Source organism: Zalophus californianus, chromosome 12 (genome assembly GCF_009762305.2).
Source record: "Zalophus californianus isolate mZalCal1 chromosome 12, mZalCal1.pri.v2, whole genome shotgun sequence".
Lineage (NCBI taxonomy): Eukaryota > Metazoa > Chordata > Mammalia > Carnivora > Otariidae > Zalophus > Zalophus californianus.
Genome location: NC_045606.1, coordinates 54,955,042 through 54,981,536, shown reverse-complemented (window position 1 = coordinate 54,981,536; position 26,495 = coordinate 54,955,042). Strand labels below are relative to the sequence as shown.

Sequence of the window (26,495 nt, the reverse complement as noted above, 5' to 3'; positions counted from 1 at the left end):
TTAATTCTTAGTTTGCTGAGAGTTTTTATCTTGAATGTGTGTTAAATTTTGTCAAATTCTCATACACCTATTGAAGGGATCATGTAGTTCTTTTTAGTTGGTTAATATGATGAATTACATTAATTTTCAAATGTTAAGCCAACCTTCTATTCCTTGGATAACACCCACTCGATCATGATGTATTTCCTCTTTACATATTCTTATATTATATTTGCTAAAATTGTTAAGAATGTTTGCATCTATGTTTGAGAGGAATTAATCTGAAACTTTCTTTTCTTGTTATGTCTTCGTCTGGTTTTCATATCTGAGTAATGCTGCCCACATAGAGTAAGTTGTAAAGAATTCCCAACTTCAATTTTCTGGAAAAGGTTGTTTAGAATTAGTAATCTTTAATCCTTAAATATTTGGTAAAATTTACAGTGCAGCCATCTGGGCCTGGAATTTTTTTTTTAAGATTATTTATTTATTTATTTGAGAGAGAGAAAGAGAGAGCATGGGGGGGGAGGGTCAGAGGGAGAAGCAGACTCCCTGCTGAGCAGGAAGCCTGATGCGAGACTTGATCCTGGAAATCCAGGATCATGACCTGAGCCGAAGGCAGTCGCTTAACCAACTGAGCCACCCAGGCACCCTGGGCCTGGAATTTTCTTTGTGGGAAAGTTATTATGTACAAATTAGTTTCTTTAATTGATATATGGGATAACAGTATACAATATAAGGGCTAATCAGGTTATCTATTTATTATTGAATGAGCTTAAGTTTTTGTATTTCAAGAAAATTTATCTATTTCCGTCTAAGTTGTAAAAATTCATTGGCATGAAGTTATTTATAACATTCCCTCATTATCCATCTAGTATCTGTAGAATATGTAGTGATGTCATCACTCTCATTCCTAACATTGATGATTTGTGTGTTCTCTTTCTATCCTTTGCTGATCAGTCTAGCTGTTATCAATTTACGGGTCTCCTCAAAAAACCAGTGTTTTGTTTTATTCATTTTCTCTATTGCATTTCTGTTTTCTATTTCTGCTCTGGTCTTTACTATTTCCTTTTTCCTATTTATTTTATTTGCCCTTCTTTCTCTGGTTCCTTAAGGTGAAAACTGAGGTCACTTATTTATGATCTTCTTTTCTGATATAGGCATTTGGTGCTATAAGTTTCCCTCTATGTACTGTTTTAGCTGAATCCCACAAATATTTTTATGTTGTCTTTTCATTCAATTAAAAGTACTTTGATTCCTTTATTTTTTTTCTTTGACCCATGGATTATTTAGATATGTATTATATAACTTTGCAATTTTTGAAGATTTCCCAGATATCTGTTACTGATCCCTAATTTAATTCCATTGTGGTCAGAGGACATCATGATCTGAATCATCTTAAAAGTACTGAGACTTGTTTTGTGACCTAGAATATGGTCAGTCTTGGTAAATATTACCTGTGCATTTAAAAAAAAAGAATGGGTATTCGATTATTGGATTGAGTGTCCTATAAATGTCAATTACATAAAGTTGGTTAATAGTTGTTCAAGTCTTCTAGAGCCTCACTGACTTTGGGCCTACGTAACACTTTGGTCAAGGGAGGCCCCTGGGTCATTAACTCTGACCCAAGCCTGCAACATCTGAGAAGTATCTGGGACATGAAGCAAGAGCTATCAATGTAGGTCCAAGGATTCTATCAGCTTCTAAGTATATCTATCCCAATTATGTATATTTAGGTACTTCAGAAATAAAGAGTGGAGCCACACCCATTATACCCACTGGGACGGACTTTGGTCAGGACTCCATTCATCACTGGGCTTGCATAAAACCAGAGGACCACAATTGTGTTTTGGGTCCTTTGGGATCCGTATTAGCTCAGACCTTATATCCGAAAGTCCTTGGTTGAAAAATCTGAGTATTCTTCTTTCTCCACTGCATAGTTACCCTGGTAAATGGCTGCTCCTTTGGGGAAGGATCAAGGTGATGTTTATCATATATACTTGAGGACCCTTCCTCAAGGAAATCTGGGCTTTCCCTTCCATCAGTGCCTGAGATCTGAAAACTAGCTGCTAGTAGTTATACAAGTGGATATACAAGTCAAGTAGCATCCTAATCAGCTGTCCTTCTATCTTGCCCTTTGGCACATCATGATCTTAAACTCCTTCACAGATCCATGCCTTGGTACCCATTAATTATGTCCATTGGGCATGTGACAGTTAGGTTCCACAACTTGGCCTTCCACCTTTCTGTATCCCATCATCTACGCTGATATCAAAGAGCCCAGGATCATGGCAGCATCTGCTGCCATCGATTCCAGCCTGTAGAGCTCAGCCACAGCCACACTTCTCAAAGTTGCCAGTACACTCCTCACCACTACATTTTTGATCGCCTTACTTATGAGTGTCATCTGAGCCTTTCCAGGAAAAACACTCAAGTGGTAGCTTCTCAAGTTTCAAACAACAAATCCATTCTAACACTGCAACTTCCCTGAGCTTTATGACCCCTTCTTTAATACCATGCCAAATAAATTCTAGCATTTCCACCATATCTTCTAGATGCTGTCCTAGCTGTATGTTAGGAAAAATATCTAGATATCTAAGGTATTAAAACCCAAGTCAGGAGTTTAAGTGCTACCATGTTACTCTCTCCTATCAGGCCTTATATTCCATCCCCCTCCAACGCCCTTGAGACCTACTCCCATGCATGTTTCCTGGGTTCCTGCCAATATATTTTAACCAGAACCTACAGTTCATTCAGATTGTAACCTATCCTCCTATTGAAAGGACTGTATTTCCCCACTTAGGGTATGCTGAGACCCGATCCTACTTTTCAGTATGGAGTTAAGGAGAGGTAGCAGGGGTGAGTCTTGAGGAGGACAAGTATCATCTTACAAAGCAAGTGCCCCAGATAAATTCTTTGCAGGATCTCCAAGCAAGCGAAGGCTGCTCTCCATCAGCAAAGTGGAGGAGGGGAGACCACTTCTGTGGCTCAGAGAATCAAGGAGACATGAGGGTTCAAGATTCTGAGGCTCACCAACACAAATGTTCCCATTCTATGATTCAACATTACAATCTTTTCCTGTCAGCATGCTGACTTTGCTGGAGGAGATAATCGAGGCTGAGTCTTCAACTTCCTTTGCACCCTTGCCATCTTTACTATTTGGGCTGGATTGTCAGCACATATTGCCAGCATCGACGATGAGATTTTCCTTAAAGGGTGCTATAGAGGCATTCTGGCTCTCACAGCATGCCTTGACTTAAATAGCTAACAGGAACCTATGTCATTTTCTTTTTTCAAGGTTAATTAAAATATTGTTAAAGTAGTTAACAATAACTAACCAACACTTTCATCTTTATAATTTCCATTAGTCCCATTCCACCACAATGCCACAACTACGATATAACCTAATACTTCACCTTCCTCCCGCACTCTACCCAAATCCAGTACAGTAGCCATGACCCATCCACATGACAGGACTTATCACTATGCCATTTACCACTAGCTATGGTCTTTATTGTCATCTGTCCAGTGAATGATCCAGTCACAGAATCGCATCCAGAGGGTTTGCTTTCTAAGGCCATTCCTGGTACCCATCTTGGCCTGGGTTTACCCACCACCCAAAAGCAAAGCCTAAGACAAATACTCACATACAGGTATTTATTTGAGAAGTAATCTGAGAGAACCTGAGGGATCAGAAAGGGAGAAATTAGCGCAAGCTAACATGGTAAGAATGTATTACAGTGCTGGCCACTGCTATGGGTGACTGGTACTCAATCCCACAGGATTTTCTGAGGAAACTTATGAAAGGCATCTCAGAATTGTCCTCCCAGCAGATGGGAAAGAGAGCGTTCACCCATAAGTCAAGGGTGGTCCCAAGGTCATTAACTCCCCCACATCTTTCATACATCTGTGATGCAGAAAGGCTGCAGTAGGCATCCCAAGCCACACTGTCAGAGGATTCCTGGAGAAAAAAAGCAAGGAAATCATGAAGTGTTCTCAAGATGAAATGCCATCAAATGGCTTCCATGAGAAGCTGTCAGAAGCCTGCCTGGGGCTTTCCCTCTCCCACAATACCTCACGCTCTTCCTTCCCAACCACGGCCTGGCAGAATGGCTCCCACAAAGAAGGGTGGCGAGAAGAAGAAGGGCTGTTCTGCCATCAACGAGGTAGTGACCAGAGAATACACCATCAACATTCACAAGTGCAACCATGGAGTGGGTTTCAAGAAAGCGTGCCCCTCAGGCACTCAAAGAGATCGGAAATTTGCCATGAAGGGGATGGGAACTCCAGATGTATGCATTGACACCAGGCTCAACAAAGCTGTCTGGGCCAAAGGAATAAGGAATGTTTCATACCGTATCCGTGTGCGGTTGTGCAGATAATGTAACGAGGATCAAGATTCACTAAACAAGCTCTACACACTGGTTACCTATGTACCTGTCGCCACTTTCAAAAATCTACAGACAGTTAATGTGGATGAGAACTAATCACTGATTGTCAAATAAAGGTATAAAACTGCAAAAAAAAAAAAAAAAAAAAGAAGAAGAAGAAGCCTGCCTAGAAGTGTTTCACAGGAGTCCTGGAATAAGATGTGGGCCAAGAGGATTTGAGGTGGCACACAAGAAGTTCAATACAGTTACATACAGTGCATAATCAACCAAACAACTTAAAAATCAGTAGACACCACTAGAAAATGATTATATAATTTTTAAATACAGCTTTTCATTTAAAAACATAAATCAAGATTACAATGTTTAAAAAATAAAAAATAGGGATTTGAACTTACTATTTTTAAACAGGGCTCCTTATATATTTGTTCAAACCCCAAAATAACATACTTTTTTAAATACCCTCAAAAAGTTAAATTATGACAGATTAAAAACAGTTACTGTATTTTCAGGTTTTGACTAATATGAAAATAACCTCATTTGGTAGGAGAGATAAAAAGTATATACAAAATATTAAATCATGAATTTTGATAAAAGTAACAAAGTATTTTCACTTGTTTAAATAAATTAAGGAAAAAACCAAAATGACATTTTTACATAGTAAAAGAAGTAAATAATTTGAGAGAAAATAAACTGTATTATTATATTTAAATAAACACAAACAAGATCTATTTGGATGATGGTTTTAATTTTCCCAATAGTCTTCATGAAGCTTTTGTACTTGATGGCAATGATGCTTTTCCTTTCTGCTTAGCAACCTTTTCCATTTTTATCTGTAAAGTTAAAATATTTGTTGATAAAATAATTTGTAAAACATTCTAAAGAAAAAAAGGTTGTACACACCTTATTTGATTCATGTCTCATTCATCACAGCCATTTCATACACTTATTTAGCAGTGATTAAGCTGCTAAATTCTAAAGCAAAATCTAATAGTCGAAGGGACCTAACTGCATTTTTTAAAATATGGTATGATTTCAACTTTGCAGAAGCATTTTAATAAAAATAACATAGAGGGAATATTGTTTTGGAGCAAATTGATAAGTTAACTTAAATGCCACTAAAAAAATTGTTTTATGAAAGCCTAAATACCTAACCTTATATTCGGTCTATGCACATTCCCTAAAGAACACACCTAATGCAGCTAGATAATCTCTGGAACATGGACTGCTTTAAGGATAGTTTCCTATAATTCTGGTTTTCACATTTCCACAGTTACCTCCCTGAAGGTTGCCCTCCAGTGTAACTGAAGCAAAGAAGCAGCTTAAATACCCTAAGTAGTGGTCTTCTGACCTTTAGAAACACTGAAATCCTTTCTATGGGAAAAAAGACCCTAGAGAACACAAAGCCCACTTGCCTCTTACAATTCCCAGAGGCAGTACCCACTGCCTTATCCCTGTAAGAGAAAGGGACAGAAAGTATGGGGCATGGTAGGTGGAGGGCCTCCTACCTTCTAAGGTGATAGGAATAATATCAAGAAACCAGAGGGGACCTAGTAAAACCAGTCTATCCAATCTCCTTAAATTATAAATAATAACTTCCCAATAATAAAATGTATATATCTCACCTCTGTCTAATCCCCATTTTTTCCCCTCTCTCTCCTGAGTTGGTTGGGACTCTCATTCAAAAACCCTACATTCATATCACTCTTTTACACTGTATTAGTCAACAGGTCATCTGAAGGACCCCCAAAGGAATACCCTATACTAAGGCAAAGATTATAGGCTTTGGACTCACCAACAGTTTTCTCATTTGGGGGAAAAAAAAAAAAAGGCCAGAGTAATAAGTACTTCTCAGGGTTGTTTTAAAGATATAAATGAGATCATATATATAAAATCCAGGTACTTAATAAGCAATCAACAAATGCTAGTCCCTTTTCCTCTCTCATTTAGGGCCAAGTGTTAGATTTACAGTAACATCAAAAAAGAGACAAGATGCTAGGGGCACCTGGGTGGCTCAGTCGTTAAGCGTCTGCCTTCGGCTCAGGTCATGATCCCAGAGTCCTGGGATCGAGCCCCGCATCGGGCTCCCTGCTCAGTGGGAAGCCTGCTTCTCCCTCTCGCACACCCCAATGCTTGTGTTCCCTCTCTCTGTCAAATAAATAAAATCTAAAAGAGAGAGAGAGAGAGAGAAGATGCTAACAAAGCCAAAGCAGGGCTTCCTCACTTGAAATACTACTTAGCAATACATCCATCTAATCTAGTGTCTGAAGAGCAAAGATACCCCCTCCTGCTCCTTTGTTTCTTTTTCAATTTCCTGGCACTAACAGCAATAGCACCTTGCACCTACTTCACCTTTGATAATTGTTTCCTTAATAAAATTCTCCTTTCTTAGAGATAAGAGAACAAGGGTCATTCACAATGGAAGAAAATAACTTGACCTAATATATAAAAGAAGCAATGAAACAACTCTTTAATAATACCTAAAAGTAATAAGTAAACTATGTTACCACAAAGGCTTCAATCATCAAAGCCAACTCACACTTATGGTAGATTTTTCCCCACACTAAATGTTACCATTGTACCAGGATGCAAGCAAAACCAGACACAGACATCACCCTGCTTTCTAAAGGGGCTGTGACCCATCATCAGATTCAGCTTCCTAATCATCCCTTTTCCCTCAACGGTGCATATCTTGTTTTTTCTGGAGTAAAATTCACGCACTAACAACACATGTAATACATGTCAGCTTAGAGGAAGTTGTTTAGGTTTGAGCTTCTTAGTTTTTGTATGCCATTAATCACACAGGCTGGAAAGTTTATAAGCTGTGTCTCATAAATCCATAAATCACACAAGCTGGAGAGTTATAAACAACATCTTGTAAACCCACAAATTCTAGGTCTATTTATAATAAGCAGTCTGGATTGGCCAGGTATATCCTCTAAAACAAGCCCTCCCCCCATTATCTTCCCACAAGCAAATACCACTGGCATGTTTTCAAGGCAGTCAGCACGACCCAGGCTTCTGGAGGAGGGAAGGAAGGAGTTCTAGAACCCTGTCCCTCATAAGCCTAAGAAGGAGAAACTAATTCAGCTGTGAACTCGTGTATTCCAAGAATGGAGACTGATGTGATTAAAAGTCTAGCCTTAATGATGCTATAAAAAGAGCATTCTCTTTCCTCACCCTGGCCATTTCATCTCCCTCCCTGAGATCCTACTATCTCCTCTTTCTCTTAGATGAGAGCTCTCCAGTACAGTAGCCACTAGCCACATGTGACCTACTGAGCACCTGAAATGTGGCTGGTGTGACTGAGGAAAATAATTTTAAGTTTTAATTTATTTAAATTTAGACTTATCTAGCCACACATGATGAATAGCTGCAACACAGGTATAGAACATTTTCATCACTGCAAAAAGTTCTATTTCTACCTCTGCCTTAAATCATATCCAGGACTTTCCCCCTCTACTTCAAAATTCCTCATCAGGGAAACCAAGCTGAGCTCTCTGTCCCCTACTCCCTTCTCTTCCTCTTGGAAGGTGAATTTATTTAATGGTCGCCACACCTTTGGCTACTCAACAAGCTACAGTAAAAAGTAACAAGAGTGTCTTTACTTTCCTGGCACTTATTACCCAGTTGGAGAGATAATAAACACCCACAGAGCAACTATAAAATAATCCTAAGGAAAGCACTTTGACGAACATACCATATGGCTGGATACCATCCCCCATACCTCATCAAACCAACATACTTTCATCAGGCAACAAACAAAAACAAAACTCTCAATATGAACACTGCCATGAAACACATCAAATGTCTAACCATATGACATGTTATGAAAGTGAACATCAATTAATATGTGTTTCCTTTTTCAATTCTCCATAAATATTTATTGAAAACTTATTACATACAAGGCACTGTAGTTGTTCTGGGGAAAATATAAAGAAGAATAAAATACTGTTTATCCCTAAGGAGTTTATAGTATGGTAGAGAATGATGCAAATTATCACTACTGGAAGCTGGGAACACATCAATACCATAGTTGTTGAGCCCTGGGAATTGCTTAAATACACTTATATTTAGTGTTCAGTTTCTTAAAGGCTAATGGGTAATTTAACTTGAGTCTAGATATACCCTGAATGCACTGAGAAGAAGAAATATTACATATTAAGAATTCAAGATACAGGGGCATCTGGGTGGCTCAGTCAATTGAGTGTCCAACAAGAGTTGATTTCGGCTGTGGTCATGATCTCAAGGTGTAAGATCTAGCCCCACGTCAGACCCCTCGCTCAGCAGGGCCTCTGCTTGAGATTCTCTCCCTGTCCCTCTGCCCCTCCCCCCACTTGTGCACGCACACTCTATCTCTAAAATAAATAAATCTTTAAAAAAAAAGAATTCAACATACATATAATTTACAAATCTGCTGATAGCTGATGTTTATTATTGATAATTTTATCTATATATTTAGTCAATCTTTACGATCTTCATAAATTAACTATTATATTATATATCATATTATTCATTCATCCTATTTCTCTCTGAATCATTGTAAGTAAGTCTCAAGGCCTAACACCAGCTATAAGTAAAGGCTTTATAAAATAATTTTTTAAAGATTTTATTTATTTATTTGACAGAAAGAGACACAGCGAGAGAAGGAACACAAGCAGGGGGAGTGGGAGAGGGAGAAGCAGGCTTCCCGCGGAGCAGGGAGCCCGACTCGGGCTCGATCCCAGGACCCTGGGACCATGACCTGAGCCGAAGGCAGATGCTTAACACCTGAGCCACCCAGGAGCCCCTATAAATTATTTTTAATGATGATCCACAATGAATATGTAATTCTACTGTGTCTTTGTCACATGTTAAATGCTTAATATAAGCAGATTTCACCACAGACTTACCCTCTCTTGGTATTGTCTTTCAAAGAAAGCCATATCATCCTCTTCAGGTCTCTTTAAGGAAGAAACTTGACTGCTTGTACCTACTAATAAGGAAAAAAAAAATTCTAAGTAATATACTTATGGAATTATAAATTCTGCTGAAATTGAAAAAAAAAAACAGAAAGATAACTTTCCTCTTACCAGTGGTTTTTTTTATTTTTCAAACCAGAATGGTCTAAATGGTAATTGATCCTACTACCTAATTCCTTTTGCGGGGGGCAGGGGGGGAGGGACAGGGAGAGAGAGAATCTCAAGCAGACTCTGCTCTGAGCACGGAGCCTGACACAGGCCTTGATCCCAAGACCCTGAGATCATGACCTGAGCCAAAATCAAGAGGCGGACGCTTAACCGGCTGAGCCACCCAGGCACCCCTACCTAATTCTTTAGAAAGCAGAGCATTGCAAGACAGAGTAACTTTTATTGGCAAACATTCTCCTAATGTGCAACTGGTGCATTTTAAACAACAACATATAGCTATTTCACACAAGAGCCCACTTAGCTTTGTTCAACTATATTTTAAATTTTATAACAAAACTAGAAATTCACATAACACCATAACAGATAATGCACAAAAGTAATTACAGAAGATTTGTGCCATGGTCTTGAATGTGTTGCCCTCAAATTCATATGTTGAAATCCCAATGCCCAATGTGATGGTGTTAGGAGGTGAGGTCTTTGGGAGGTGCTTAAGTTATAAGGGTGGAGTCCTCATGAATGGGATTAGGGCTCTTATAAAAGGGACGCCACAGAGATCCCTCAACTCTTCCACTATATGAGGACATAATGAGAAGGGGCCAGCTGTGGATCAGGAAGAGGTCCTTCACCAGAATACAACCATGGTGGCACCCTGATCTTGGACTTCCAGCCTCCAGAACTGTGAGAAATAAATTTCAGTCGTGTATAAGCTACTCAGTCTATGGTATTTTGTTATAGCACCTGACTGGACGATGGCAGTTTGTATAAGCAACCAAGATACTACCTGCTTTGAAATTTTTCAAAACTAACTTTAGTCATTTTCCACGGTATTCACTTTTTTTAAAACTAAAACAAGCACTAATTTAAGTTGTGAAAGGAATTTAAAATTGCTTCAGGAAAGAAAATCAAGTTTTCTTTGTAGGTGCACTAAGGGCCCAATTCCATGGAAAAGTTCACCTTCATTTCAGGTGAATGTGTTGGTTGGGTCCCTTCATATCCAAAACAGAATATCAACTTGAACACATGTTCTTGTTTTTAAAGCATATAAATTCACCCTCAACCAGCAACACAAAAATTATATCACTCCAGACAATCACCACATAGTATAACCACACTCTGTCAACTATCTAACAAAAACCTTGTTGAGAAAAATACGAAAAAATGCTTAGTATATGTGCTATCTGTTCATCTCAAAACTCTGGGTCTTTTCCCTGAATCATGTTGGATCATTTGAGCTAAGCTGCTTGTAGAATCACCTTCATTGAGTTGCATTTTAATGGTATGTTACCATTTATCTGGTAAAGTGGTTTTTTACCATTTTTATCAAAGTAACTATCAGAAATAAGCAACCACAGGCTACATTTGCTGAAAAAAAGGTTTTTTTTAAAAAGAGAAGATTTTAAATAGAAAATCACAGCCTTTATTCAAGTTAATTCATTTCATTCAATAATCTGCCATATTGTTACAGTCACTGTTAACAGTACTGTCATTACTATTTCTCTTCGAGAGGACCATGCTTTTAAAATATTTGGATTGGATTTCCATGATGTTTAACTCTATAACTAAAAATCTTTTCCCTTACTAAAAGGCAACCCCTTCATCACAAGAGAAACAGGAAAAACTGAGATTTAGTTGTAGAAAGTGATCTCCACCAGAAAGAATTCATAGTCCATAATCTTTCAGGGTTGTACTTTTACTTAGGGCCTCTTTCTGCGGGGAGGAGTTATCGCTCATAAATGTTTGTGTAAAACAGAAAACATGCCCTACTGCATCAAAGAAGAAAAATAAGGTCTAGTTCCTAGAGAACAGGCACATGATCTTCCAAAGGAACTCTAATGGTTCCTAGGTGAAAGAGTCATTCTGCCAAGGTTAGGGAACAGAGTCAGTGACCCTCCGGCCCTGACCAGTCAGCAGTAAAAAGGTCTAACCAGGTGAATGGGACAGGTAGTAACTAGCTTTCAGTTAGAATCTCTAGCTCAGGAATGTCTGTGTTTGAGTAAGATGGAGCTAAAGGGAGACGTTACAGAGTCTGGAGAAAGTGACTAAGAATAGGCAAGTGTGAAAAAGATACAGGTTTCTTCCTGGGGGACCCACAGAAAGGGGGCACCACCAGTCAAGGGTGGCCCTGTGCTTTTCTTTGAGAAGAGAATACACTGAGTGGGTTCTGCAGTTTTCATAGAACAAGTGGAATGATACTGAACAGTGGAAAGTTAATTCAGAGTTTCTGTCCATGGTTCAGAAAACACTGATAGAACACCTGTGTACAAGGCAAGGGGGACAGTGCTGAAAAAAAATCAAGCTAAGATGTGATCTTGACCGGAAGGAGCCATCTAGCAGTGGCCATCAGACCCCTGCACACCACGGAGTACTGTGTCCTCGGGGCTGTGTGGAGGGAAGGACGGCTTCTGGCTGACATGATCAGGGAAGGCCATTCCAGATCCTCTCCTCTTGGTACTCAGTGTGTCCTCTGTGCCTCTAGGTTACTGCTCGGCCTGGCCCATTCCAGGCACTTGCTTATCTTCCTTATCTTTCTTGCTGTGTGAGAAATGGAAGTCTGAGAGGAGAAGATCCTGCCTCACTGGTGCCTATGTGTGTGGAATTGATGTGTCCTGGGAGTGTCATTCTGTCTTGGTTCAGAAAGGTGCAAAAAACTTGGGGAAAGGAGAGCTAAGATGGGGTGGTAAGGGTATGGTGTTTTAGTCAGAAGGTGGGAGCAAAGTTACACCAACAAGCAGTTTTAGGACACAGTTTAATCCACACGATAGAAAGAGCACCAACACTGCCAAGGGCCTCAAGAAGGTAGCTGGAAGCCCTCGGCCAAACAGGTGAGTCTGCAGAATTGGGAAGCTTAAATCCTTCCCTATTATCTAGTCAAGTTCAACCAGAGCATATGAAAGAATAATGAATAACTAGAGGGTCTTCAGTTTCCGAAAGTAGAAAGATCAAGTAAACTCAGCAGCCCCCAGCAGCCCCCTCCCCCACCCCCAAAACAGTGAAGTTGAATGTCAAAAACATAGAGAAAGCTTTTGGATATCTTCTTTAAGTGTGTCTTTGGCATTTTGGTCTACAAGCAATCAAGATGGAGAGAGTGCCATCCCAAAGGGGAAAGTTTGTAGGAACCAGAGTAGTTGAGCCTGACCATCCATGATGCCTTTAGACTTACACAAAACCATGGCTACGAGGACTCTCCCAAATGAATCAGCCAGGCAAGCCAGTGGCCACTGTGTAGGAGGGTGTGATATGGTCCACCAAGTCCTGAGTGAAGAGGCCCAGGGGCCCAAGGCTCTGACAAGGGACACTCTGAGGCCAGAAGACAACCTACATGAAATAGCCCAGCGCCAGGACAGTGACCAGAGAGAGCAAACGTCTGGCCAGACAGAAATAGGCAGAAGAAGCCTCGGACTTCATCTCCACCATCTTGAAAGATCTACACACTGAGCCTTTGGGATGGGGAACTGTCTCTATCCCGCCCCCACCCCACAACGAGAGGCCTGGGTAAACGGATTCTCAGGACCACACGGCAGACAAGTGTGCCTGTCTTCTTCTGAAAAAAAGTTCTGAAGGACCATGTCTGCCTCGGACCTCATCAGCAGCAATTACATCAACCTTGAAAGTTGACACAACTGTGTCCTTTTTCTTGGTTTTGATTTCTCCTATCTATATTTTAACATTACTTTGTTGGGTGTTTGTGTAAGCAGCCCTAAAGTCCCTTGTGGAGAAAGTCAGGGTACATGAAAAGGTTGCATGAAAACGCTAATAAAAAGAAAATGCTCATTTAAAAATATTTGTAAATATTAAATACCTAATGCATCATAAAAATTACTTCTTCAATTTTTTTCTTGTTTTAATAAAGAAAATAGAATACTCGTGCTTATAAAGGAATAAAATTCATATATGTGTATAATGCATATGTACAATTTATATGTATATGTATAATTTATAAATGACACAACCTTTCTAACCTAAACTTACCACCGGATTACATCCTGCTTTTGGGAGAGCCACTAGAGGACTCTTTTTCAGACATCAAAGCAATAACGTGTAAGGTTTTAAAACTTCAAATTACTGTATTATTAGAACCTCATAATTCTCAGATTTAGCAATTTTCAAAAAAAAAAAGCTTCCTGCTTTTTCTCAGTCCAAGGCCAATATAAAAATAAAATGATAACCAAATTGTAGTAATACTGAGGAAAAAATGACCTAGAAAATAAATCAATCTACATTCTTATTTACTACATCCAAAAATATTTGTCACTTTAATTTCATTACCATCTGTCAGTGTTTCTGGAGAAGAACTAGATGATGCTTGAAATGGTTTCAGAAATGGGTGGTCCATAGCTGTAACTGGAGAGTCTAAAAATTCAATTGAAGGTGCACCTAAGAACAAAATATATGAAGAATGAAAATTAAACCTCCATTTGTTGGGATACAAAAAAGTTATTTCAATGCAATATAAATTAGAATCTCAACAGAATAATTAGAAAAAACCTTTCTATAAAAAAGAAATTTTTATTTAGATTTTTATCTGTCATATAAAGTAAAGGGAATTAGGTAAAAGTATGTTTGTATTTCTCAGAGATATTTTTCACAGAAAAAAAAGTTATGCATGAATGTAACTATGACAAAGAGGTACAAAACCTTAATATAGTCACCAAAATATTATCAAAAGCAAGACATTCATGACAAAGAACCTACAGTTGAAGAGAGCAGAATAACTGTATTTTTTACTCTGTTCCTCACTGGGAAATCATCTCAAAACAAAGTATGAAAAATAAAGAAAAACTCAATGAAATGAGGAAATATCCACAACCCCACACCACAAAATGACAAAGACCAATTGCTAAATACATTGACTTTTAGATCAAAAGGAAGGAAGCTATGGAGAAAATTAATAAGTGATCTATCTTCTTCACAAACCACCACCTCCCCTACATCCCTCTCGCATAGAGCGGATAGAGGGAAGGAAATAAACTTTTAATCCTATTTGGGGGGCACCTGGGTGGCTCAGATGGTTAAGCGTCTGCCTTCAGCTCAGGTCATGATCCCAGAGTCCTGGGATTGAGTCCCGCATCGGGCTCCCTGCTCCTTGGGAGCCTGCTTTTCCCTCTGCCTCTCTCTCTCTCACATGAATAAATAAAAAATCTTTAAAAAATTAATCATATTTGGTTTTTAAAATGAGTCCTTTCTTATAACCTAAACAGTGTGGGACAATTGCTCATTCTTTCAGTTTCCTGCCCCCTCCTTCCCCAGCTCCTCTCTGGTGTGGCTGGACGGGGTGTAAGAGAAGGCACTCAGGGCCACTGAGGTCCTTGTGGGGTGCTCTGGTTGCTGCATGCACTGCTGATCTCAAATACTCAAGGCTGGTAAGTGGTGATTTAGTCTCGCAGCTCGGTAGGGCCTCACACTTGTTCTCACTGCAAGTATGGACCCCCTGATGCCTGCCACTTCCTCTACTGAATCCCCCAGAGTTCCTAGGACCCACCTCTAGCTCTGCTCGGGAGCCCCTTGCTAGGACAAAAGTCATGGCAGGTCCACTGCCTTACGGCTCAGCTGCCTTCCAACCACCCACCCACTAGGAGCTGAGCATTAGGGACTCCTTCTGCATCATAAAGGAACCAAATCAGCAAGTTGTCACCTCTGTCCAGGACTCTACATGGCTGATAGAACAGACGTCCCTCTGCCCCAGGCTCCCCTCCAGCAGAAATCAAGACAAAGACATCTTGTTTCCTCTCCTCTCTCTCACCTTCCTCACCCCACCTTCCTTCAGGGGCTAAAAGCGGGAGGTTTTCTCTCTTTGTTATAAAGATGCCTAAGTGATAAAATACTAGAAGGCACAAAAAGGCAAAGATGCGAGCTATTCCCACGATTACTTAGCACTGCTCTGCAAGAACGAGCCTTTGTAATTAGTCAAGCATAAGAGCCAGAAATACTGGAAAAGGAAAAAATACCGTAATTTACAACATCAACCAAACATTTATTTTAAACTCTAAGATTAAGAAATAAAGGACTAGTAACAAAAACAGCATAAAACATCAGGTTTTTTTATAAACAAATAATAATCAGCTAGAAAATATAAAGGAAGGAGTAAACCCGACATATGATAGCTATAAAAAAATGAAATACCCACAAATAAAATTAAGAAAACTAAGAAATAGACTGAGGACTTCCATGAAGATAACTTCAGAATTCCACTCAGCTACACAGAAGACAAATGCAGAAACTCAACATTTTAAAAATATCAATTCTTCCTACATTAACCTATACATTCAACATGATATCAACTAAATAATAGAATGTTCTTGTAAAAATAGAATGTTTTGTAATAATAGAGTGTTGTCAAAAAATAATGCCAAAGTTCTGAAAAAATTAGGAAGAATAAGTCAGGAAAATTCTTAAGTAATGCAATGAACTTATAAATATTAACTTATTATAAAGTTTAGTATTGAAAACAGCATGGTAGGTGCACAGAAACAGACAACAATGAGGCAGACCGATTAGCCCAGAACGATTTCTGGTTTGAACCCAACCCTACCATTTACTAGCTGAATAACAAAGAACAAGATGTTGTACTTCTCTGTGCTGAGTTTCCTTATCTGTAAAATAAGAGTAATAATAGCATCTAACTCAGTTATTGTGAGGACTAAATGAGTTAATAGATGTAAAGAGGCTGGAAAGACTCGCGGAAGTCAAAGCTGCAATTGTCATCAACAACATCATTATTATTATTTTTTGCCATTGGGAACTGGATTTTCTGCAACTGTTCCATGAGCTTAATACAATCATGCACCCATGAAAATTGAAAAATGATTTATTTATGGAATTTAACAAGCTAGTCATAAAATTACCTAGAAGAGGAAATACACAGATATACCAAGGGAATCTTGGGGGGGAAAAAAAACACAAACAGGAGGCATTTACCTGTGTTTATCAAAATAATAATTAAATAATAATTAAAAATAATTTTTACGAATTATAAAATACGTAAATTTCGTATAAAATACGAAAAATAATAATTAAAAATAAGTAATATTGCACAAGATAGACAAAGAGGCCAATGCCACAAAATAGTGAGCATGACAGAATATGAGAAAGGTAAAGTTTCAAATTATTAGGGAAAGAATGGTGTTTGGATAATTAGCTACCAATTTGGGCAAAAACTGAAGTTATATATACCCCACACTTTCACAAAAATGTATTCCAAATTCATGAAAAAGCTAAACATAAAAACAAAAAAAATTAAGTATTAAGGTGAAATGAAGGTGAACATAATTATAAAATTGCCTCCAAAATTTAAAAACTGTATAAAAAATAAAAAACAAGGACAGATTGGAAGAAAATATCTGCAAAAGAAATGACAAAAGAGGGGCGCCTGGGTGGCTCAGTCGGTTGAGTGTCTGTCTGCCTTCGGCTCAGGTCATGATTCCGGGATTCCGGGATCAAGCCCCGCATCGGGCTCCCTGCTCAGCGGGAAGCCTGCTCCTCCCTCTCGCTCTGCCTGCCGCTCTGCCTACTTGTGCTCTCTATCTCTGTTAAATAAGTAGATAAAATATTAAAAGAAAAAGAAATAACAAAAGATTAGTATACAGAATATATAAGACCGCCTATAAATGAAAAAAGATAAAAACACAAAAGTGAGCAAAGTATGTAACAGACAAGTCACAGAAAGTAAAAGGGCCAATAAATACCAGAAGACTTTCATCTCACTAATAACCAGGGAAATCAAAATCAGACTGAAACAGTAACATTTTCACACATCAGAATGACAAAAAATTGGGTTTGATGATATCAATGATCAGCATAAATGGGAGAAATAGGGAAGCTAAAAAATCTAGAGGAAGTATAAACAAGTATAGCATTTTTGGAAGGCAATTTGACAGATGTATTAACAAAATTTCACACACTTCAACCCAACAATTCTACTTCTCTGTATCTACCTTAGGGTCCGATTTATGCAGCATTAAAGGAAGCAAGTTCAAGGATGTTTTTGGCAGGACTAGTTGTAAAGGCAAAGAAGAAAAAAATGGAAACAATCTAAATGCCGTGAACAAGGTTTAGAAAAACTGACAGTAGAGCTTAGAAAACCTGATAAACTGACAGCGTGGAATATTATGCAGGGGTTTAAAAGAATTAAATAGATTTGCATGTTCTCATATGACAGGCCTTCAACTCTTTTCCAAGTTAAAAACTATAAAAATATAAGCTAAAAAGAAAAATTAATGATTAATTGATGACAGCAAATTACCCTCTGGGAAAGAATCTGGGGTAAAGAGAAATGTGTTCAAGGGGGCCTTACAATACTTCGTTTCTATTGTTTGAATCTTTTACAAGAAAATATTCATTTATATTTATGTAATTTTTGTACTGAAAAAAATTGAATACAAAAAAATGCATATACACAGACGTATTTAAAGTAGATAGGAACTGTATTCTTCTCCCCAATCCTATTCAACTTCAGAAGAATCAAAAAAAAAAAAAAGAAGAATCCAGCTACCTTCAATAGTTCAAGATATATCCAACTGAACTTTTCCCTATATTACTTAAAACTTTCATGTGTGCAAGCAATGTGTGCATACATTCTTATAAATGTGATAACATGTATACATGTGCATGGGCATATGCACACATGGACATAAGTCTGTTTCCAAAATGAGATGGCTATAATAGCAAAAAATTATGTACAATAGGGAAACAGGAAAAGTGCAACGTATCAAATAAAAGAAATACTCAGCTATCACAAACAACAGGGTTGTGCGTTGGGATTTGGGTACAAGTATTGGGGTAGGAGTGATCTTTCTTCTTGTTTTCTATAAGGACCATATATTGTATCGTGGCAATAAAACCTTTATAAAAAAATAAAAATCCAATGAGAGAATGTTTTCTGGAAAAAAATTAAAGAATATAAAGTGTGAAACAAACAGGGCTTCGCTATCGTCAGTACACATAAAAACAACACGACAAACTCATGTTTCATCGGTCATCACTTACCAATCCCACTGTCATCTAACCGCATGTGGCCTTCCGCCAGTGAGCTGAAACCTGTTAAGCCTCCCATTGCCGCATAAGGAACATCCTGTCCCACTGGCTTGCCCTGAGCCAGTCTTTCTTGCTTAGTTTCCACCACTGTGTCATGAGCATACGCAGGCTGACCACAAGCACAAGTGAAGCAACTATGGAATCCTGAACACTTGGAACCTGAATCAAGATGTAAAGGGAGTTAAAGGTCTTTAAATATAGGTACTAAAGCGTCTGCCCTAAAAATGCTCAGCTTGGCCACAATCACCTGGATCTGGATCCCTTATAGGCTGTCCTATGGCCTCTAAAACTCTAGCCTCCAGCCCCCAAACTCCCTCCCAGCCCCGCTCTTCTGTAAGATGCTGAAGCGAGAAAGATAAGGTATGTAGCGCGGGGAAAAAGCATCGGAAAAACCAACCAGCACTGAAAGAAATTGCGCCAACACTGGAAAGCCAGGAAATGTAGGCCCTCTCCTCAAATACAGAGTTAAAAGCAGGTGTGGACGGCCCAGTGGTAGGACCGGTGAAGAGATCATGTGGAGGCCTCCCTGTGGATAAAGGCCCCATAAAAGCCTTATAGGAAAGCCAACCCAGGACACAATGGAATATTGTTTAACAATAAAGAGCAAAGAAGTACTGACACATATGCTACAACACGAATGACTCATACAAACTTTATGCAAGTGAAAGCAGCCAGTTACAAAAGGCTACATATTCTATGATTCCATTTATATGAAATGTCTAGAATAGGGCAAGTCCATATAGACAGGGAGTAATTATTGGTTGCCTAGGGCTGGAGAGAGGAAGGAATCAGGAATGACTACTAATAGATATGGAGTTTCTTTGGGGGGTGATGAAAATGTTCTAAAATTGACTGTGGTGATGGTTGCACAATTCTATGAGTATATTAGAAAACCACTAAATTGTACCCATGAAATGGATGAGTTATTTGGTATGGGAATTACATCTTAATAAAAGTGTTATATATTCTTTTTAAAAAAACAATACTGAAGTGGAGGCCAGAATACACCACTAACAAAATTTTACACACTCACACTTCTTAAAAAATGTGTATGGGAACAAAGGCACACAAAAAGTTTTATCCAACTACTTCCATACTTAGCCAGTGAAATACATTTATTCCTGCCACTGTCATTAAAAATGTTTTATAACATATTTCAATTCCTTTTGCTTTTCCCATCAGCCTATGTTTTAGGCAATAACATTCTAATCTGCCAGCAAATTATAAAAATTTTTTTCAACTTATCAGATCCTTTTTAAAAACCTGTCAAAAGAATTTAGTTGATAAAATTCCCATTCAAAAATTTAAATCTGGGTCACCTGGCTGGCTCACTTAGTAGAGCATACAACTGTAAATCTCAAGGTTGTGAGTTCAAGCCCCCTGTTGGGCATGGAGCCTATTTAAAAATAAATAAACTAAAATTTAAATCAAATCACGTCTAGGTATTCTTTAAAATCTATTACTATTATTTAACCTATTTGAGTTACATGAGATTAGGGTTTATGAATGCAAAACATACAAATAACTCAGAGTTTTTCCGCGAAAATAACATTTTAGAGTGGTTGTCCATCAAACTTTTCTGAGTTGTTTAATATTGACTACGCAGCTGAATAAAACTGGCACAAAGACGCATTAAATATCCAATAAAGAAAGACAACATTCTGTCGGTGTGTTTATAACAATGTAACTCACAGGCATTGCAGAGAAAGCCGGGCGCAGCGCTGTGCTGATCCGCAAGGTGCTTGCACCTGCAGCGAATGGGCTGGGTGCCGTTCAGAGGGACGTAAAGGTACGCCCTGCACCCGCAGCCGCTCACTCGGCAAGGGAGACTGATGGGGCGCTGCTGTGGAATCGTTTCAAAGTCAGTTTTATGTTGTTTATACCTAAAAAATGAATAAGATAAAAGGGAAGAAACAAAAACAATGCAGGGATTGCTGGAAATTACAATCTCTATTCTGTTAAACGCAGATTATTCTTTTTTATTTTTATTTTGCTGTTCTTGTTAGTAAGGCGAAAATAAACTCCCTTACACTCTTTCTGTCAGCTCCGTCACAAATTGCTTTGGTCAGAAAAAACCTTTACTCTTTTAGATTTTTATATTTAGTTATTTAAGAAGAATTTTCACAGCAATATACGAAGAAATATAATTCCCTTTAAATACTTAACACTAAAGATTCTTTAATATGGAAGCACAACCTAAGAGTGTGGAAAAAGTTCTTTAAAAAAATTCTTTTTATCAAAGTACATTACTGAAATTTATTTTCATAGGTTTGCTATTTAAAACTGAAATGAATTCAATAAACATACATGAATGTAATTTATTTTAATATGATTTAGTTTTTAACTTTTAACTTCAAAATAAATTGTCAACATTTTTAAAAGCCAAAGCTTTGTTAAAACACTGTAATTTTCTTAAATAGGCCACTCACTTCCTGCTTTTAAGGTGATACACAATAAAATAATATTAAATTTATTATTCTTAATATTTAGGTAGTACAAGTTAAAATAGCAATGAGATACCATTTTTCACTTAGCAAAGAGAACCAACATTTTTTTAAAACTATACATAATTCACAATGCTGTCAAGAAGAACCTCAGTGCCGTGTTATAGAAGAACCTCTCTCATTTAATGTTTTAAGAAACTTAAAAAGATCCATCCATACCTTCCATGGTTTATATAATTTCACATACAGCGTTTCCTAATGTATATAATTGTCAAATCACTGTTACACATCTTAAATTAATGTTATATATCAACTATACTTCAATAAAAATAAAATCAAATTTAATAGTAAAAAAAATCCTTTAACCCAGAGTTCATTTTTCAAAAATATACCTCAAGAAAATAATTCTGTGTATAAAGAGTTGTGTGCATAAAGACAGTATCAGCAACAGTACTTACAATAGCAATACACAACATATTAATAAGGGAATGAATCAGTAAATCAATAGACAACAGTTTTTAAAATTTCTAGCAGTGAAACCCCTCCTGCAAATAAAATCTCTTACAGAACCATAATATATAAAATAGATAAAAGCAAAATTGGTTAAAGCGAGGGAAAGAGCCAGAATTAGAGTCTGTCCTTCCTCGAACCTGCCCTTTCATGTGGTACCACTGAGACTCCCTCACAGCTCTGGGGAACACACAATGAACACCACTGGACGAGCTAGAATATTGAGCAGGTATTAAAAATCTTATTTGTGGGGGTGCCTGGGTGGCTCAGTCAGTTGAGTGTCTGCCTTTGGCTCAGGTCATGATCTCAGGGTCCTAAGATGAGCCCTGTGTCGTCAGGCTCCCTGCTGGGAGCCTGCTTCTCCCTCTCCTCCCAGCTTGTGCTCTCTCTCACTATCTCTGTCTCTCTCTCTCAAATAAATAAATAAATAAAATCCTAAAAAAAAAATCTTATTTGTGATTACCACATAACAATGTGGAAACACATTTCTGTGACTCTGTCATTAAAAACTTGTTCAATATTTATACGCACACATCATTTACAACCAAATGAACTATGTAAAGAAAAAATACATTGGGGCGCCTGGGTGGCTCAGTCATTAAGCATCTGCCTTCAGCTCAGGTCATGATCCCAGGGTCCTGGGATCGAGCCCCGCATCGGGCTCCCTGCTCTGTGGGAAGCCTGCCTCTCTCTCTCCCACTTACCCTGCCGTGTTCTCTCTCTGGCCGTCTCTCTCTGTCAAATAAATAAATAAAATCTTTAAAAAAAAAAATACATGAATATAGTAAAATGTATTGATAGCAGCTAGCTTTGGGTGGTGAGTTTTCTATTTTTCTATATATTCTTCATTTACCTTAATAATAATTATAATATTTATAATAGGGAAAAAATAATAGTTTAGACAGAGATCTCACTGAGTGACCAGTACTGAAGAACTTTTCCATGGAAGTTGGCTTGGGTTCATTTTGAAAGTTAATTCCATGCTACATAATTATGCATATATGAGACTGGCACTAAATTTGTACAAGAATAAATGATAAAACCAACACAAATTTACCAAACTCCTCTTGAACTCTGAAAGAGCTCAACATAATCCTCATCCTCCATTCCTCCAAAGTGTTTTTAGTTGGGGTTGCTAAATAAGTTTCAAGTCAATCTATATACAACATTACTCATCCTAGCAACTGCTTAACAACCTTTGGCAGATGGCAAGTCTGTATGTAAATAGTAACCATACAAAGAGTCTCTCATGAGAGAGCCCCAGAAACTATGAGAACAGGGTGGTTCTCCTTGCATGCTTTGTTTGGAACAGAAAGTTAAAAAGTTGTTACCTGAAAACACATAATAGGTTCTGTGATTTTTCCAAGAAGCAGCTTTGTCCTTTTGAGCTTTACAACTGTGACCTGTGACAGCAGTAAAATGTAAAGTAGAACACAACAAACACAGCCAAATGCAAACCTCAGGTACAGGCAATACACATCAGTGACTGGAGCCTCCTGCATTTTCTTTCCTCCACATGCCTTACTTGGAAAAGGACCATTTGTAATAAAAAGCTGTGTGCTTGTATTTTTGTTTAAAGAAAGGTATCAACACAACACGTTTCTTAAAACAAAGGGAGATGAGTAAATGTAAGGAGAAATGCTTCTATTTGTAGACTGGTAACCTGTTCAGTGTGGGTCAACTCAAGCAACTCTTAAAGCAATTTTGCATTCTGATGACCCACCCTTTACTAACTTATCCAGTCGTGGGAGAAGTAGACCCCTGGCAAAGCTGCAGGGGCAGGCACCAAATGCAAGAGAAGAGATGCTTAGGGTTATGGACTCCACAATGAGTTCTAATAGGATAGAAGAGAAATTTTTAATTACAGCAAAAAAATAAAACCACTTTAGACAATTTCTAGGGTATTATATAAAAGCCTACTTTTAAATATTTCTCAATTATCACAAATAATGTTATTTATAGAAGGAAGATACACTCTGATACAGTTTTATATTTTCTAATGACCAGAAAACTTAGCAATATCTTACCTATGTGCACAAAAACACAGTGTCTCTGGACCCACAAGCTTACAATCCATTCCAGTTGGTGATCGCCAGCTCACAAATAATCTGTTCTGTAAGCGCATAGGTAATACTTTTTTTTTGTATTCTTCATATTCTTCAGGAGTAAAAAGTTTCCCTCCATCGTCCTCACCGACAATTCTACAACAAAAACTTCTCTTAAGCCTTGAATATTTATTTTCCAGGTCAAAAATACTACACTCTAAAAATAAACTATACTTGAATAGTCAAAAGAAATGCTTCTTCAGATTTGATTTTTTACTTTAGACTTATGTTAATAGCAAAATTACACACAATAGGAATAAAGCTTTTCTTTCCCAAGTAAAAGAGGATTCTAAATTAAATAAAAGTCAATGAACTCATGACATCTGACTTTACTGATCCAGGTTTACCACTGGACAATTACCACAAATTCAATCTCAGTTTCTCCTTTGATTCTGAAGCAAACACGCTCATTCTTTTCATTAAAAGCTAGAGTCTAAACTAATATTTTCCTCCTTTAAAAATAGTACTCCTCCCAAAAAACAATAGTACAAAAAACATCAGTGCCGAAGACAACATGGGTAATGCGAACCCAAACCCTGGCCAGGAGTTTAAACCCACAAATACCCTTGGATCTGCACAAGCTCAAACCCACATCTATATTGAGTAATCATCCTTTAATTCCAAAACTTTGACTTCAAAGTTTTATGGGAAAAATTAAGCCACCACTATTGCTTAATTTCTGGAGAAATTAAGAGTTGGCATCCCTGGAGAAAAAGGAAGCACAAGTAAAAGAATTTGTTCAAAATTGAAGAAATTTTTCCTTGAAAACATCATCCCTTAAAAGCCATGAAAGATGTTGTTTGTAGAATGCTACTTAATTTTTTGTGCAATCCATACCTTTTTCCATACTTTCAAGCCTTTAGCTGAGGTAGATAAATAAAACCAATTCAGAAGCTATGAAACCATCACAACCTTCTTCCTTAATTAAATAATTTAGATACACAATAGTTAAAAAAAGGGGGGACATTTTATTCTGAGAAACGTTTTGGATCATTTCACATTATAATAGCTACCATGTAGCGTATCAATAGGTACTGGGGAAAAAAAGATCAATGCAGGTCTTTAAAGATAGAGATCATTTATATTTGACTGGTAAACCAGCACAGCTCAAACTTTACAGTAGTTACAGAATCCCCAAGGGATCTAGTTCAAATGCAGATTTAGGTTAATAGGTCTGGAGTGGGCCTGAGAGTGTACATTTCTAACAAGCTCCCAGGTGATGCTTACACAGCTGGTCCATGATTGCTACACTTTGAATAGCAAGGCTCTAACTTTTACAGTGAACTATTCCTGGTTATTTATATTTGCAAAAATAATTTTCCACCAGTCTTAACATTTTCTGGACCAGGCAAGAGACCATAGCTGGAGGCCCACAATCCACATATCTAAACATCTAAAGATCTAAGTTATCAATCAACACCAAGGCCTAGCAACTTGCTCCCAGGGAAAAGCCTTGGAGACCTGGAGCCTAAAGAAGCCGGCCCAGCCCTGGTGAGCGCTTGGTGGAAACTGTTCTGGGCACGGGACTCATGGCCTTACCTGGACCCACCGGACCCGGGGATGAGGCCTGACCCATGAAGCTCCTCATTCTTACTTGTCTGGCTCAGAATTACCAACCATTTCTAGGTGCTCCCCAAAACTATACCACCGAGACAGTCAGAAGGAGTGAAGGTCAGCTAAGGAAAACGTTTGCCCTAACAACCCTGGGTGATTTGGGGCGACCACCTTTAAGCAGAGCAACCACTCTCGCTCAGGTTTTCAAGGCCGCTGGGATTTCCCAGGCAGCAGTGATTTGCCTCACTTCCCGTGTATATACATACATTATCCTCTCCCCCACCCACCCCCCGGCCAAACCGCCCCCCCCGGACCCCGCCACCCCTGGCGCCCTCAACCCCACATCCTCCTACTACAACCTCTTCAGGAATTCCTACTCACCCAATCTCCCAACTGCCAAAAACCTTTCTTGGGAGACGGGGAAAAAATAACACGTTTCCGCAGGTGCATCAGCCTTTGTCAGGGCCCAGGGCAGCGAGTCGCGTCCTCAAGCCAAAGGGGCAGCTACGTGAGAGGAGTTTCTCCGGAACCACCGAAACTACACCAGTCTGTCTCCTAAAACCAGCACCTCGGGGTTGGGAGCACGGTTGGAAATTCACGACATACCCTACGACTAAACTAACATGCAAACGACGTCTGCTATTTCTTATAAGGCCCGAGTACTCACAGTGTAACTCTCCAATGGCCATTTAGAAAAAACAGCTGGACCTCTACATAAATTTAAGAGTTAATAATCCGTCTTGGAAAGGGTCTAAGCGGGAGACCTCTTAGCCTCGGAAGAGACTTATCAGAACTACATGTCATTACAATATTTAATTACAAAAAGACGAAACTTAAATCAAGATAAGTAAGCCTCTCCCAGCCGCCTGGGAACAGATTCCGGGACCCCCAGGGGGTGGGCGCCGGGCCCCCGTCCGGGCCCCCCGCCCCCCTGCCCCCGCACTCCTCCGACAAGGGGGACGCGGCCCGCCTGGCTTCTCCTGGCCCAGCCGAGCCGCAGCCTCACCTCCGATACTCCAGGTACTCGCCCACGGCCGCAGCGCGGCCGGAAGGCAAAGTCAGCCGCTCCATGGCCGCGGGAAGCGAGAGGTGCCCGCCCCGCGCGGCAGCGACCTGACCCCGGAGCAGCGAGACCGGCCCCGCCCCGGCCGGCCGTGCCCCCTCCCGCCCGCCTCCTGATTGGCCGGCCCGGGGACGGCGGCGGAGGCGCAGGGCGCGCGCTTCCACCTGGCCGCCTGCTCTGAGCCGGCGAAACCTTGCGTCTCCTAGCGCAGCTCACGCCGCTCAGATTGCTGTTTTCCGCAGGCACAGACTTGGTGCGTCTTGCCTTTCCCGGGCCTCGCAGGTCTCCTTGAAAGG

At 39.1% G+C, this 26,495-nt stretch overlaps 1 protein-coding gene and 1 pseudogene across 3 annotated transcripts; one reads left to right on the top strand and one right to left on the bottom strand.

Moving 5' to 3' along the window:
- The first annotated feature begins 591 nt into the window (after positions 1-591).
- On the top strand, positions 592-4,507 carry LOC113911374 (annotated as a pseudogene).
- Positions 4,508-4,566: 59 nt separating this feature from the next.
- FAM221A (family with sequence similarity 221 member A) lies at positions 4,567-26,274 on the bottom strand. 3 transcript variants are annotated; one of them, XM_027573918.2, is made up of 7 exons: positions 26,143-26,274; positions 23,505-23,678; positions 20,216-20,406; positions 18,476-18,682; positions 13,760-13,867; positions 9,257-9,336; positions 4,569-5,197 (listed from the first exon to the last, which is right to left on the bottom strand). In XM_027573918.2, exons 1-7 carry the CDS (start codon positions 26,205-26,207, stop codon positions 5,129-5,131), a joined length of 894 nt encoding a protein of 297 aa, XP_027429719.1. In that variant the 5' UTR covers positions 26,208-26,274; the 3' UTR covers positions 4,569-5,128. The 3 variants fall into 3 exon arrangements, with proteins under 3 accessions (XP_027429720.1, XP_027429719.1, XP_027429718.1); XM_027573917.2 differs by having other exon boundaries at positions 4,585-5,197; positions 9,257-9,339; XM_027573919.2 differs by lacking the exon at positions 18,476-18,682 and having other exon boundaries at positions 4,567-5,197; positions 9,257-9,339.
- Between the last annotated feature and the right edge of the window lie 221 nt (positions 26,275-26,495).

Coding starts and splice junctions, on each gene's coding strand:
- FAM221A (XM_027573917.2), bottom strand. CDS start 26,207: ATGGAGCGGCTGACTTTGCCTTCCGGCCGCGCTGCGGCCGTGGGCGAG. Junction 23,679..26,142: donor GAGTACCTGGAGTATCGGAG/GTGAGGCTGCGG, acceptor TTTTTGTTGTAG/AATTGTCGGTGAGGACGATG. Junction 9,340..13,759: donor TCCAGAAACACTGACAGATG/GTAATGAAATTA, acceptor TTTCCTTATTAG/TAGGTACAAGCAGTCAAGTT.